Source organism: Arabidopsis thaliana, chromosome 3 (genome assembly GCF_000001735.4).
Source record: "Arabidopsis thaliana chromosome 3, partial sequence".
Classification (NCBI taxonomy): Eukaryota; Viridiplantae; Streptophyta; class Magnoliopsida; order Brassicales; family Brassicaceae; genus Arabidopsis; species Arabidopsis thaliana.
The window spans coordinates 22426739-22440077 of NC_003074.8; the positions used below are offsets into that span (position 1 = coordinate 22426739).

At 32.5% G+C, this 13339-nt stretch overlaps 3 protein-coding genes across 3 annotated transcripts; all 3 read left to right on the forward strand.

Annotated features, from left to right (window-relative positions):
- The first annotated feature begins 3221 nt into the window (after positions 1-3221).
- Positions 3222-5368, forward strand: AT3G60680 (DUF641 family protein (DUF641)). The gene has a single exon (NM_115932.4). The coding sequence runs from the start codon at positions 3508-3510 to the stop codon at positions 5005-5007; it is 1500 nt and encodes a 499-aa protein (NP_191627.1). The 5' UTR covers positions 3222-3507; the 3' UTR covers positions 5008-5368.
- A 2757-nt stretch (positions 5369-8125) lies between these two features.
- On the forward strand, positions 8126-9315 carry AT3G60690 (SAUR-like auxin-responsive protein family). Its single transcript, NM_115933.2, has one exon. The coding sequence runs from the start codon at positions 8524-8526 to the stop codon at positions 9034-9036; it is 513 nt and encodes a 170-aa protein (NP_191628.1). The 5' UTR covers positions 8126-8523; the 3' UTR covers positions 9037-9315.
- A 2169-nt stretch (positions 9316-11484) lies between these two features.
- On the forward strand, positions 11485-12556 carry AT3G60700 (hypothetical protein (DUF1163)). The gene is made up of 2 exons (NM_115934.3): positions 11485-12037; positions 12124-12556. Exons 1-2 carry the CDS (start codon positions 11664-11666, stop codon positions 12407-12409), a joined length of 660 nt encoding a protein of 219 aa, NP_191629.1. The 5' UTR covers positions 11485-11663; the 3' UTR covers positions 12410-12556.
- Positions 12557-13339: the final 783 nt, after the last annotated feature.

Here is a 13339-nt window from a genome sequence, read left to right on the forward strand (position 1 = left end):
TACCGTGTGAATATGAACTTTATATTATAATTAATAATTAAATTTAAGAAAGCATTTTCTTCAGAAATAGTATTAAAAAAAATTCAGTCCTCTGGTATGTGACAGTCGTCAATATCAAAATTTTAAAGCCAAATTCAGAGTTTTAATCTCTCTTTCTTTAGACAGAAAAAAAAAACTCTCTTTCTTATAACAATATGAGTTGGGTTTTTAAAAAGAAAGTAAAACGAGATTTCTTTATACAACCAATTTGATTTTCCTGTATCGTCTCTTCATGATATAATTGTATGTGTTGTTTTTGTTTAGAAGGTCTGTCTGGTTCACTGTGAAAAAGTGCTAAATGACAAGACTCTCCCCAACAGTCTACTTTTCATTTGATCATTTCTAAGTGGCGATTTCGTAAACCCAATATAACCTACTAAAAACAAATTTCTCTTTTTACTACTACGTGTATTTCGTTCAGTAAAAATGTGAGAATAAATACCCAAATTAAAGCTAAGCACCGTTTTATAATTAAAAACATTACCATCCACACAAAAAAATAAAAATAAGCTTCATTAATAATTAAGAAAACATAATTGTAATAGCTAAATGAAGTATATGATTGATACATTGAATAGAGGAAGAAATAGAGAGCAAATTCCAAGAACCCTAAGACCCATTGTCACAGCTGTAGACTGTTCTCGAAAACCAGTGCAAAGTTGATGGGATTTATTAGTTATTGCTTATACTACTAAACTTACCTACGTACCTCACTAGACCACCTATTATTATTTTCATTTTATTATTATAAGTAAAATAATCTCTCAATTTTTGCATACAAATTTTTAAAAATGAAAAAAAAAGAATATGAGTGTATGTATAGAAAGAGAGAGAGAGAGAGGGACAGAGAGGTGGATCAGAGTTGGTACGGAGGAGCAGCAGCAGCAGCCTCAGGCAGAGAAAGAATGCGACGCCACTGCTTTCTTTTGATCTGATCCGATTCGATTTCGATCCAGCTGTCCCCTTTTCTCGTTAGCCTTTTAGTTACTATTGATCATCAGGGGTATTTTAGTCAATTTACGATATCTACATGGGCTGGGGCTTTTATCCTTTATTTGGGCTACTTACGATTGTTTGTTATGGTTGATCCACATTTCTCCTTAATCGAATTTAAAACATCTGGGGTGGTCCTGATCACAACAGCACGATTGGTGTTATTGATTTAGTCAAAACCGACGTCGTTGAAGAACAAACTTTGATCTAACAACCGAAATCGTTGGTAACCAAACGGTCAAATGAAATCAAGGGAAAGTGACATACGACCCTCAATTTTGTCTTTGTATTTGATTTTATGTCCCACAATGTAATAAAAAAGATAACTATTTCTATATGTCATTGTGGAATTTAGACAGAATGATATAATAAACAAATGTATCAATGTAAAATGTTATTTTTTTTTTAGCGGGATCAGATTACAAAAAGTTACACAAATTATTAACTTAAAAACCTTTCACTTTCAGCATATACTCGAACACGGTAAATGTAAGGTGCATCACTAATTCACTACTTCCTCTCTTAAAAAATATAGGATACTTACATATTTTAAGATTTATTTATTTATATCAAAAACTATAATCTAATTTTTTATTTTTTTTAACCAATAATATAAGAGACTTCATGATACAAATGGTCATAAAATATCAAATGTAATGAAAAGGTACATTAAAATTTGTTCTATATATAAATTAACTTAAATATATTATTATATATATGAATATTTCACTAAAGTAAATCTAATGTAATAAATTCAGGGTGATTGTAAATATGATTTAGCAATTATACAATATCTAAATAGATTAGGTGAAGTAAAAAAGTGATAATAAATATCATTGAAGTTTAAATTGTCAGTAGTTTGTACAAAAAAACATCTAGACATTAATATTTGATAAATTTAATGGTAACAGTTCGAACATAGTCTGGTTATTCTCATCGGTTTTGAACACAAACCACTGATACTGGTCTTTATTAAGCTGACAACGCAAATTTTGAAAGTTACTTGATACTATTAAATCTTTTAGATACCTTTGATAGTCTTATGGCGTTTTCGACCGTGAGGCTTGTTCAGGATTGTCGATCAAATCTTTTTTTTTCAAATGTGTTGTTCTCCCATTTGTACTTTCTTTGACTATACCACTCACCTAACACACAAATACATGGACTCTCTATTTAGCTTATGCGGCAACTCTTGAATATGACAAAATAAAAATAAAAAAATCAAACTTGTTTGATATATTTTTAAAGATTTTGTACAATTATCTTGATCTTCGAGATATAATTTAGAATATTGTTAGTGGTTAAAAGGATCACAAAGTATTGTCAAGAAAAAAGAAAGAATTAAAGCAAGAATTTGAGAGATGAGTTTCGAAAGACATTTGTTAAACAAGAAAAATAGAAAAGATGAAAGATGAAAAAAAACACAAGTATCGTTTCTTTCTAGTGGTATATGTGAAAAAGATACAACCCTTAATTTGCGTTATGATTACACGAAAAGGAATATAGGACATAATTAATTATAAACAATTAACCACTAAAAATGTTAGCTAAAAGCATCACAAAGACGTGAAGAAAAGGGAAGAAATAAAGCAAGAATCTAGGAGATGAGTTTCGAAAGACATGTCCTTGTAAAGGTGTCTTCAAAGCCATGATTAGTCTTAGTGGGTCAATTAATAAAAGTTTTACACATTCTAATACAACAAAGAAATCAATAAAACTCTTAAATTCATTTTCTTATATCCAAATCATACAATAATGACTAACCGGACGGTTAAAATATTTCTTACTACTATTAGTATTAGTCTATTAGTTATCAGAGTATTCAAGTCTAAATGATCAAAGAAATGTTTGAAAGTGGATGCCACACTTAATTTTCGTGCCGTTCACATTTATAGATACGAGTGTTAAATATGTAACGTAGACGTAAGGTCCTGTTTAATTTTATAACCAATTTATATGTCCAATCAGTAGCAAATTACAAAACAATAATTCAACCCAAAAAGAAATGTGAAAACGTTAATTGTGTACGCACTAGAAGAAGTTAATTTCACTTAACGAAATGATATAATTACTTTGCCAATATATGTTGTCTCTGTTACACCATTTGCATAACCGGTTTAGTCGTGTCACTAACCATTATTAAACGAAATGGTATTAATCACTTGTTACCGTTAACCAAATCATCATCAAACTAAAAAAAAGTCAGCGGAAAAAAAAAAACTCTAAATGTAAAAAATAATAATACAGCGAAAAGGTAAAGGTTTTTTTTTTGTGTGCATTCGTTTCTTCCAAATGCATCCAAAGCAAAGCACCATTAAAATCCTTCAAAGCAAAAACCTTCTCTCAAGTTTTTTTGACTGTTATTAACTCTTAGGTTGGTCAATCAGAATCAAGTCTTTTTCGTTTCCCAATTCGATTTGGATTTTGTTTTCTTCTTCTTCTTCTTCTTCTTCTCGAGATTGCGTATTTTGAGCGATGCGGGAAGTGGAAACAACGGCAATCACAGCAGCTCCTCCACAATTCTCTCAAATGTTTCAGAAATTAGCCATGGCCGTCAAGACCAAGACCTACGAGTTCTTCACCGAAGACGATAATGAGAGAACCGATGCTGAGGGTTTCTCTCTTCTCGATTCCTCCGAGGATTTTATCACCGATCAGAAAGTCGTCGTTCTTAAACCCGATAAGCCTCTTCTTAGTGCTTCTTCTCCGGGATCTCCTATTGAATCTCCGGTGAACGATGTTCAGACGAAGAATTTGGGTGTGGTAAGTGTTGTTAAACCTAATCAAAAGAAGCTTTCTCAGGTTAGGAAATTGGATACACAGATGGGATTGAGTTTGATTTCTTCTGTTTTCGCTACTGCTTCGTCTTTTGAAGCTTCGTATCTTCAATTGCAAGCTGCTCACGCGCCGTTTGTTGAGGAAAATGTCAAGGCTGCTGATAGAGCTCTCGTATCTAACCTCCAGAAATTGTCTGATTTGAAGCAGTTTTATAGGAATTATCGCCAAAGTTTGGATTTTGAGTCTGATTTAGCTATTGGGTCTTGCTTAGAATCTCGTGTTCAGGAGAATCAGAGCAAGCTTAGAGCTTTGGAAACCGTCTCAAATCGTTTACAAGCTGAGATGGATGCAAAGGATTTGCAGGTTTGGAGTCTGAGGAACAAATTAGGTGAGATTCAGAAATCTACTTCCAAGTTGTCTAAGAGATTGTCTTCAAATTCATCGTTGGATGTTCTGTTATCGGTTAGGGTTTTTGAGTCTCTGTTGTATGATGCCTTTAAAGCTACTCAGAAATTCACTAAGATTCTGATTGAGTTGATGGAAAAAGCTGGGTGGGATTTGGATTTAGTGGCTAAGTCTGTTCATCCTGAGGTAGATTATGCTAAGGAGAGACATAACCGGTATGCATTGTTGTCGTATGTTTGCTTGGGGATGTTTCGTGGTTTTGATGGAGAAGGATTTGATCTAAATGAGAATGATTATGAAGAGTCTGAGAGAAGTTCTGTAGATTCTTCCTTGAGGGAATTGATGCAACATGTATCGAGTAATCCGATGGAGCTTCTTGATAGAGATAAAGATTGTGCATTCTCTAGATTTTGCGATAAGAAGTATCACGAGCTGATTCATCCGAACATGGCATCTTCGATATTCAGTAACATGGATGAAAACGAAGCTGTGTTGAGTTCTTGGAGATCTTTGAGCACATTCTATGAATCGTTTGTCACGATGGCTAGCTCGATTTGGACCCTTCACAAGTTAGCCTTGTCCTTTGATCCTGCAGTTGAGATTTTCCAAGTTGAAAGCGGAGTGGAATTTTCGATTGTTTTCATGGAGAATGTCTTAAAAAGAAAACAAGATAAGAAGTTTTCGATGAGTCCTACTCGAGCCAAAGTAGGATTCACAGTGGTTCCCGGGTTTAAAATCGGGTGCACCGTGATTCAGTGTCAAGTTTACCTTACCGGCGGCTCCAAAATGTAAATGAAAGAGACCGATGGTTAAGCCGGCGCTCAAGTTTCTTTTCACAAAGCTGCTTCAAGAACTTGGCAGCTCACGAAGACTATATGAGTTATAACTTTTTTACCTTCTTCCTTTTCTGTGATTAATTGTGTTCCTTTAAGTCTGATTTGAGTTCTTGATTTCGTTTTAAAGTGTACAGAAGGTTCTAAAGCTATGGTGATTTTTTTCTTTGTTTGAATTGCAATGAATTCAATTGTTTCTCTTTATCGTAGTAAGATGTAACAGATTGATTATCAAAATATAGTCAGTTTTTCACAAAGTGTTCCTATTTGTGGTCTCTGTTTGATCAAATTTCACATTAATTTGTAATTCTGGGTTTTCTTGCAGTTTTTGTTTTTCAGAGTAGCACTACGTGCCGGTTTATTCGTGAAATTAATTAAAAGTCCATTCACGGCCTTGCTGTTACTAACTTTGGGCCCTACTGTATCATATGGGCCGATTAGTGATATCATGCGATTACTCACGCTTATATGATTGTTGGGCTTTTATTAGGCCCATTGTTCACCAATTAAATTGAAAAGTATTGCACGTGTGTAAAGGTCCATGTGGCATTAATAAGGAAAACATTCATTCGACGTACATTCAAATTTTGGTTGGCATGGCTGACTTGACCAAGGAGTACAAGTCGGTACGACGTCATTTTACGTACAACGACAAGCTTAACGACTAACGAGGATTATTGAATACGAATATACGATCGTCGACTATGATAAATAAAATATACAGTTGTGTATATTATTTGGTCTTTTTTTCTCTCGTTGACTATCGATTTGTTGAAGTAAGTAGTTCAAATTAAAACCAAAGTTATTATTGTTCTAAAAACGTTATACTTATTCAATTGACCGCATATCTAGGAACCGACTAATGTATTTAGAACAAACGATTATCTTTGCTTTTATGTGAGGGCAATTAAGCTTTAACGACGTGTTATTTTATTAATCGGACGTTTTTGTATGAAACCTTGAATTGCCCTTCGAGGCATCGAAAAGCGTTTATGGACACGTCAGGTACGATTATCCGTACGAATAGAGACAAAATATCGCTAATCGAAATTTTCACCTTTAATACCCACTATACAACTTTTTCGTCTCAACAGTCAGCACCCAAATATTTTTAATTATTAATCTTTGTTTAATATTTGAATAGATTTCGTATAAGACAAATATCCAATTCTATAAAGAAATTCAAAACCCACTTTAGTTTTTCAACCATGTACTAAATGAAAATTAACTTTATATAAATTTGTTTGTTAAGTGATAGTATTTACATATGTCATGTACTATATGCTACACATAATTAGTTAATATTTTTTGTTTGTTTGTGTTTTACATACTCACCACGATTAAATATTTAATATAACAAAGCAGGTAATGAATTGAATCGCACTGAAAAATACAATTCATATTCTATATTTATCAGCTAATTAAGAATATTTGATAAACCAACTAATTAAAACAACATCATCCGAATTGGTGACTAAGTTATAACTAATTTGTGGTTGACTTCCTATACTTATTTTGTAAACCTCCTACTAGTGGATTTTTTTCCCTATTTTAGTTAGATTGATAACAAACCATTCCCATCAGTCGGCGACCAGCAAATTGAAAATTCTGTTTTTTGTCAACAAATTGATATATTTATTTAAAATTGTATTAGACGTAGATCATATGTAGCATGGAGTAATTAACGTTATGAATGCGTGACTTTTCTAAGTTTGTCTTTGTCTTTCTTTCGTTGAGGTCTTCCTTATGAAGAAAAATATACAAAAGTTTGGTCTTACATGAAAGGTTGAAACTCGAAGCATTATTCGAACGTCAGCGCATATGGTGTTGTTCGATGTTCGAGGAATAAACTCAGAGTTGACAAGATTTTGTTCTTGCTATCGCATATAGTTGAATATTGTACATAGAGAAAATTATAGAATTTGTGGTTCGTAGCATAACTTATGAGAGAAACAACTATACTATGACAATTACATAAACCATTAGACTACATATAAAATCAGTTTTCTTTCAAAAGTTTTGTAATACAATCTGCTAATATCATCCATTTACTTTAACAAAAAAAAAAGAATCATCCATTTTTTAACATTTTCGTGAGAGTAATGATATGTTTAAATAATTTGGGAAAAATAAAATAATAATAATTTGGACATACGTGAGTCAAATGAGCCCCACACATTTAAAGCTGTGAGCGGCACGTTCGTGTACGTAATCGACTTGTACGGAGTCATGAGCGATGAATAGTTGATCATACTATTATAAAGTATCGTTTTCACAATGGGAAAGAAAAAATTAGCATTCTCGCACGCAAACCATATTCTATAGCGTAATTACACATCATTTTCGTTTTTCGTTGGAATATAAAACAACATATATATACATATAATGGAATATATGTGTATATAGGTATCATTATGCATATCAATATGCCAATTATTTGCTCAAAACAAAGCAACAACACATGAATCTTGAGTTCTTGACTATAAAAACTAAAAAATATAGATAAGTTTTGGCATCATCCCATCGTTACACAGACGAATCTACTGGATGAAGCTCAAATCTATTAGTAACGATAATCGTCTTTTAGTCTGAACTCTGAAGACAACAGAAATATATAAATGAATACTCCCAAAACATTTTTCTGACAAGATTAGCACAAATTGGTCTCAAGTTGGTCTAAATAAAATAAAAATTAGAGCCAAAACTCAGATCTGTACTCTTCAGTTATCTTGTGTGTTTCTTGTCTGCATATGAATAAATCTATAGAGAGGCATCTAAAGGACATCCGTACACAAATTAAATTTGTAAAACCTTATAATTGCCAACATAACGTGCAGCTAAATTGATCAATGACAAAAAAATAAAAATAAATGAGAAGATGTTTTTGATATCGTGTGGACTGTTGTAGTGTGTTACCTAATCAGGGCAGAAAATGTTTGCCACGTGGGTATCACACGTGTGATTGCATCATAATTGTCATCAAACAAAGTTGAACCTTCCTTGACTCATCCTCTTCTCTGCATCTACATATTTTTTTGGTTATAAGATTAGATATCAGTTATAAATTTAATTCGCAAGTAAAACGTCACGAAAAGAAATTGAAAATGCTTAAGAGATTGTGGTTAATGTGTTAAAAATAAAGTCGTTTAATTAATGAGTGGAGTTAATGACGAATTCTCTAGGTGAGAAAAGCAAAAAGGGGAAGTTTCGTTTCCTACAATCTAATCCAACGGTTGTGATACTTTCTTTACATCCAATCGTCCATTGAGCTGACTCAGTCTCGCTTGGCTTCTTCTCTATTTAAACTGCTCTGTCTCTTACTCTGCTCTTCCTCTTTAGCGTTTACACAGCCACAAATTCCTCAATACTCTATATTTCTCTTCCCGTTTGAAACTCCAAAGCTTGTTTGATGAAAACAGAGTAAACGGTTCTGTTCAAAACATTTTTCAAGCTCTGTTACTTTGTTTTTTCAACGATGAGGAAGTTAAGAGGAATCAAAATTAGAAGACCGATTAAACAAATCTCAAGATGGATCCTCCGGAGAATTAAGATTCGTCGTTCAAGATACACCCGGTTAAGCCCAAACCGCCCGGTTTGCAAGCCGAGAGCCATCACAAAACTCATAAGTTGGGGTCGAAGTCTCACATCCCACAGCGCCAGGTTTATTGGGTCTAAATGCTCCAATTCAGGGTACATACCAATTGGTCAAGAACCCATTCGAGAAAAGCCCGACCCGGTTCCGAAAGGTCACTCGGCGGTTTACATCGGTAAAAAAGACGGCGACTTTCAGAGAGTTTTGGTGCCTATCGTTTACTTTAACCATCCTCTGTTTGGTGAGCTTCTTAGAGAGGCTGAAGAAGAATTTGGGTTTTCTCAAGAAGGTGGAATCACTATCCCTTGTCCTTACTCAGATTTCAAACGGGTCCAAACCCGAATTGAATCCGGGTCGGGTTTCTGTAAATTTCCCTGGAGCCGGCGGTGGCAATAACGACGGTGGAAGAAGATGATGATGATGAAAAAGTTCTTTAACTCTTTTTTACTATTTTCTACCTTTTCACTTTTGTTACTATTTTTACCCTTTTGTTAGATATGTACATATTCTGTATGTGAAAAGTGAGGTTTGAATTTAGGCGATAATGTAAATAATATAGAGATTTTTTATTTTTCATGATTGTTTTTGGTATGATTATATGATTGTGAATTTCTGATTAGGATAGTGATTTAAAGGTGAATTATGAAAATGATAAAACGCAAAGAAAAGTTTAACACGGTTCTATTCATCTGTGGACCTACACAAGATTTTGCTATCAATCACAATAATTCATCATTTGTTAATCCCACTAATTTTCTACATATATTGGGAAATTAATCAATTAGTTAGTGTTTTTCTGATCAGAAATTTTCATCAGGAAGAGTACTAATACTGGCAATAAAAATGATAGCCTTCCAAATTTAATTGGTTTTTGTGATTATTATTCAATCTAGTTTCGTGCAAGTGTAGAATTGTTGAAGACATGGTTGGGGAAAATACTGCCAAAAGGAGATAGAAATATTATAGCTTTGAAGTGTTCGTCGCCATTAGAGTCCCTTTCGATATATCTCAATACGTAGATATGACTTTTTTAGTGGAGAATCCACAAAAATCAATGATTTTCACGGCAAGCCAAAAAGATATATTTCAAGAATAAATATATACGTAGAAAAAACACATTCATATGTTATTAGTTTAAACAAGAACTAAATATTGAGTTCGCTCAACTAGAATAGTCACGCGTGGCTATAGCATAGGTTTTCTTTTTACAATTTTGATTTGTATTTTTGTCCAGTTTATCGGAATAATGATAAGAAACACAGTTAACGTATGCAAATAATAAGATAAATTCACTTTATGAGATTTAGTTTACTTACTACTTGTATATTTACTATCATGGAACAACAAACGAGTGTTGATCACGTGTTGTTCTATGAAACTTCGTAATTGTCTCGTTTATAGATTGGATCAAAAAGTGGACTAATTTGCTTTGTTAAACTAGCATTATTACAATTTAGTGTTTTTTAATATATAAAATAGTTACTTAAATTTCAAACAAACTAATATTATGTGGAATATCTTGCCAAAGTTATAAGGCTGAAAATGCGTTATTTCCCGTTTGAAAATAAATTTATTCATATCAGTGGGTATTTCAGATTTCTTATGGGGTTACGTTGGTTGTTGAAGTGGCAAGTTGGTTGGTTCATAGATTGGTCCAATTTTCCATCGAGTTGAAATGAATATGGATAAGTAGTGGCTGTAACAATCAATGGTTGATCTTTTCCGAAGGCATATACCAACTTGAGAACACAAGGTTAGACCTTCCGACCTATTAACCTAATCCATCTTTGACTTCTATAACCAAACTCAAGCGAACCGGATCCAGTTATCGTCAGACAACAAAATCTTAGTCCAAGTTATTGCATATAATGTATGTATAAAAACTTCGGGAGGAAGACATCCTAATATATCTGTTGGTTATGCCAGTAAAAAATAGATTTGATCTACATATAGAGTTTTTTGACCAAAAAAATAATATAAATATAGAGCTTTGAATTACTAAAAGTCTAAAACATGATCCCAAATTAGTTAAGAATCTTGGTTAATGATTAGTTGAACTTGACCCAAAAGAAAGTAATAGTTATGCTCAATAGCGTGTACAAAGCAGTCCAGTGACCAGCAAATTAAACCATCAAAACATGGGCTTGAACTCATTCGCAGGTCAATAGCCCAATAGTTGTATCTTCCTTGAACATATATTTTAACTCAACCATTTCTATAATTTTCATTGTAACTGACATCTAAACTGAAAGTTAAATTAATTTTGATGATTATTGTACTAACACTACATACTAAGAATTCTGATACACACCATAACTGTATAGGATTTAGATTTAGTTTAATATAGTGTTGGATGGAAAAAACTTTTGAGTTAAGAAAAACAATATATGACCTAACTAAGTTGATAGATATCACTTTAAAATATTGAAGTACATTTTACTATCCATTATAACATATGTTTAGCTCCGATGATAATTTATCAAAAAGAAATAGAGTCCAGCTTTTGAAATATACCTAAATCTTATTTTCTTAAATGTTACATAGTATATATGTTCAATTTTTATAATATTAGAGACCTAATTAATAGTATTTTATAAATGTTTTCCTTTAATAAATGGACATACAGCTAGATTTTTCAGTAGAAGCATTTAATAAATGGAGATATGGCTCTTTCATATAAAGTTCTGTTAGATTTTAAATTAATAGCACAACCTATCAAAGTTAAGAAACAACTCAGCTTTTTCATTAGAGACCATACTTTTGAAATTTTGTTGGATTTTAAATTAATAGCACAATCTATAAATTTAAGAAATAACTCTAAATAACAAAAAAATAGTAAAATATCTAAAGGAGATAGCTAGATCTTATATATGGAAGAAAAAACTAAAGAAGTGGTGTATCAAAATCTGGTGTGTATATATAAACATGTTTTATAATACATTTTTGTACAATCTCTCATCTTCTTCGTGCACTCCACATTTGTTTTTCTCTCTTCCTTGATCTTGTTTGGTCAACGATACAAGATGGACCTCGAAAAAGAAGCTTTTGTTGATAAAGAAGAACTCAGAGAAGAAGTTCCAAAAAAAGGGGAACCAGCAGCAACACTAATTTTCTGTTGTTTTTCCCAATTGTTGGTAGTATGGGTAACGTTGTGCGCCGTGAAGTTTTCGTGTTCCTATTTCCTATCGAAATCTATAACAACTAATCATGTGCCGTATAGTACAATAGCTTTTATGAATTTTACGGTGTTTGATATAAATACTCATCTTAGTGCAAAATGGAACTTATCCATTAGAGTTCCCGAAAACCTTCCTGGTTCCTATATATGTCTACAAGGAGACTTTCAAGCTTCTTTACTTTACAAGAATATTACCATTGCTACTTCACCCCCAAGAAGGTTCAAATATCTATTTTAATTATTTAACTTTCTTCATATATATTATATTATTATAACGAAAAATCTATTTTTTTTTGCTTGATCAGTTACAACAATCTTCTGTTTCATTGGCCTCAACTGCTCAAGGTTTCAGGGGATGTCTCTGAAGAGGATATCAATGGCGCGATTGGAAAAAACATTGTGAACGACATTAAAGAGAGAAGCGAAGTGCGCTTGGGGTTGCGGTTGTTTCTTCCGGATTGCAGAGAAAATAAGGCAGGGACCATGAAATTTGCTTGTGATGAGGTCAAAATGAAATTTGAGTCGAGTTATGAACAGAAGATTACATCAACTGTGGTTGGCTATCCTAATTGCCTCTATGATGATCACTAGTTTCTTGTTTAACTTTATATGAAGATTGGACCTTCTTTATGTGTAATATACTTTGGATAACGCATACCATCAGATATAAAACATCTCGTAGAGTTTACCAAACTGTGTTTGATATAGATTTTGTGTGGATTTCTCCCTTGACTAACAATCTTATAATTTTTTCAATCTTTATTTGCTAATTGACGATAATTTATTAATTTGATTTATTTTGTTCTTCTACATTTCGATTTAAATATTATAACGCTAGTGCTACTGTGCTATATATGGATTAACAAGCTCTTAGAGCATTTACATTGGTGGGCTCTTGATATAATTTTTAGAGATATTAAAATTTAAATTTAATATTTAATTGGTAAAATAGTTAAGATTTGACTCTTATATAAGAGACAAAATACACTTTTAAAAAATTTTTTTTTATTAAAACTCTTAATTTCAAAATAAATTATAAAATTATTGTTAAAAATATTTGCTAAAAGCTCACCAATGTGGTTGCTCTTAGGTTACCGACTAGGATATTGGTTCTCTCGACCAAGTATCTTGATTTTTGTGTGTGGTTTCATGCTCTCCAGTCTCCAATAAGATAATGACTAAATATACAACTTTTTCTTAAAACATAATTAATAAGAAAGAAAGAGTAACGAAAAATAGAAATTAACCTCATACATAATAATTGTGATATACGTATACCCTAGTCATGTCTCGAAAGCTCGTTATTGTAAAAAAAGTAGAAACACTCTCTTTAGACCAGAGTCTTTAGAAGATAAGATACTTTTTTAACGTGAAACCAAAACCCTTCTTTCCATAAACTCGTCTCAAATTTTTTGGTTTATTAGGTTTTGGAAATATCTGAGAGTGCTCTGCTCGTACGTTGATTGTGAACTTGATCTCAACTTAATTTGCTTTCTATGAATGCGATTTCGTGTTAACTGG

Excerpts from the sequence above, each read along its gene's own strand:
- AT3G60690 (NM_115933.2), top strand. The coding sequence starts at position 8,524 with ATGAGGAAGTTAAGAGGAATCAAAATTAGAAGACCGATTAAACAAATC.
- AT3G60700 (NM_115934.3), top strand. The coding sequence starts at position 11,664 with ATGGACCTCGAAAAAGAAGCTTTTGTTGATAAAGAAGAACTCAGAGAA. Across the intron at positions 12,038-12,123 it reads GCTACTTCACCCCCAAGAAG|TTACAACAATCTTCTGTTTC; the intron begins GTTCAAATATCT and ends TTGCTTGATCAG.
- AT3G60680 (NM_115932.4), top strand. The coding sequence starts at position 3,508 with ATGCGGGAAGTGGAAACAACGGCAATCACAGCAGCTCCTCCACAATTC.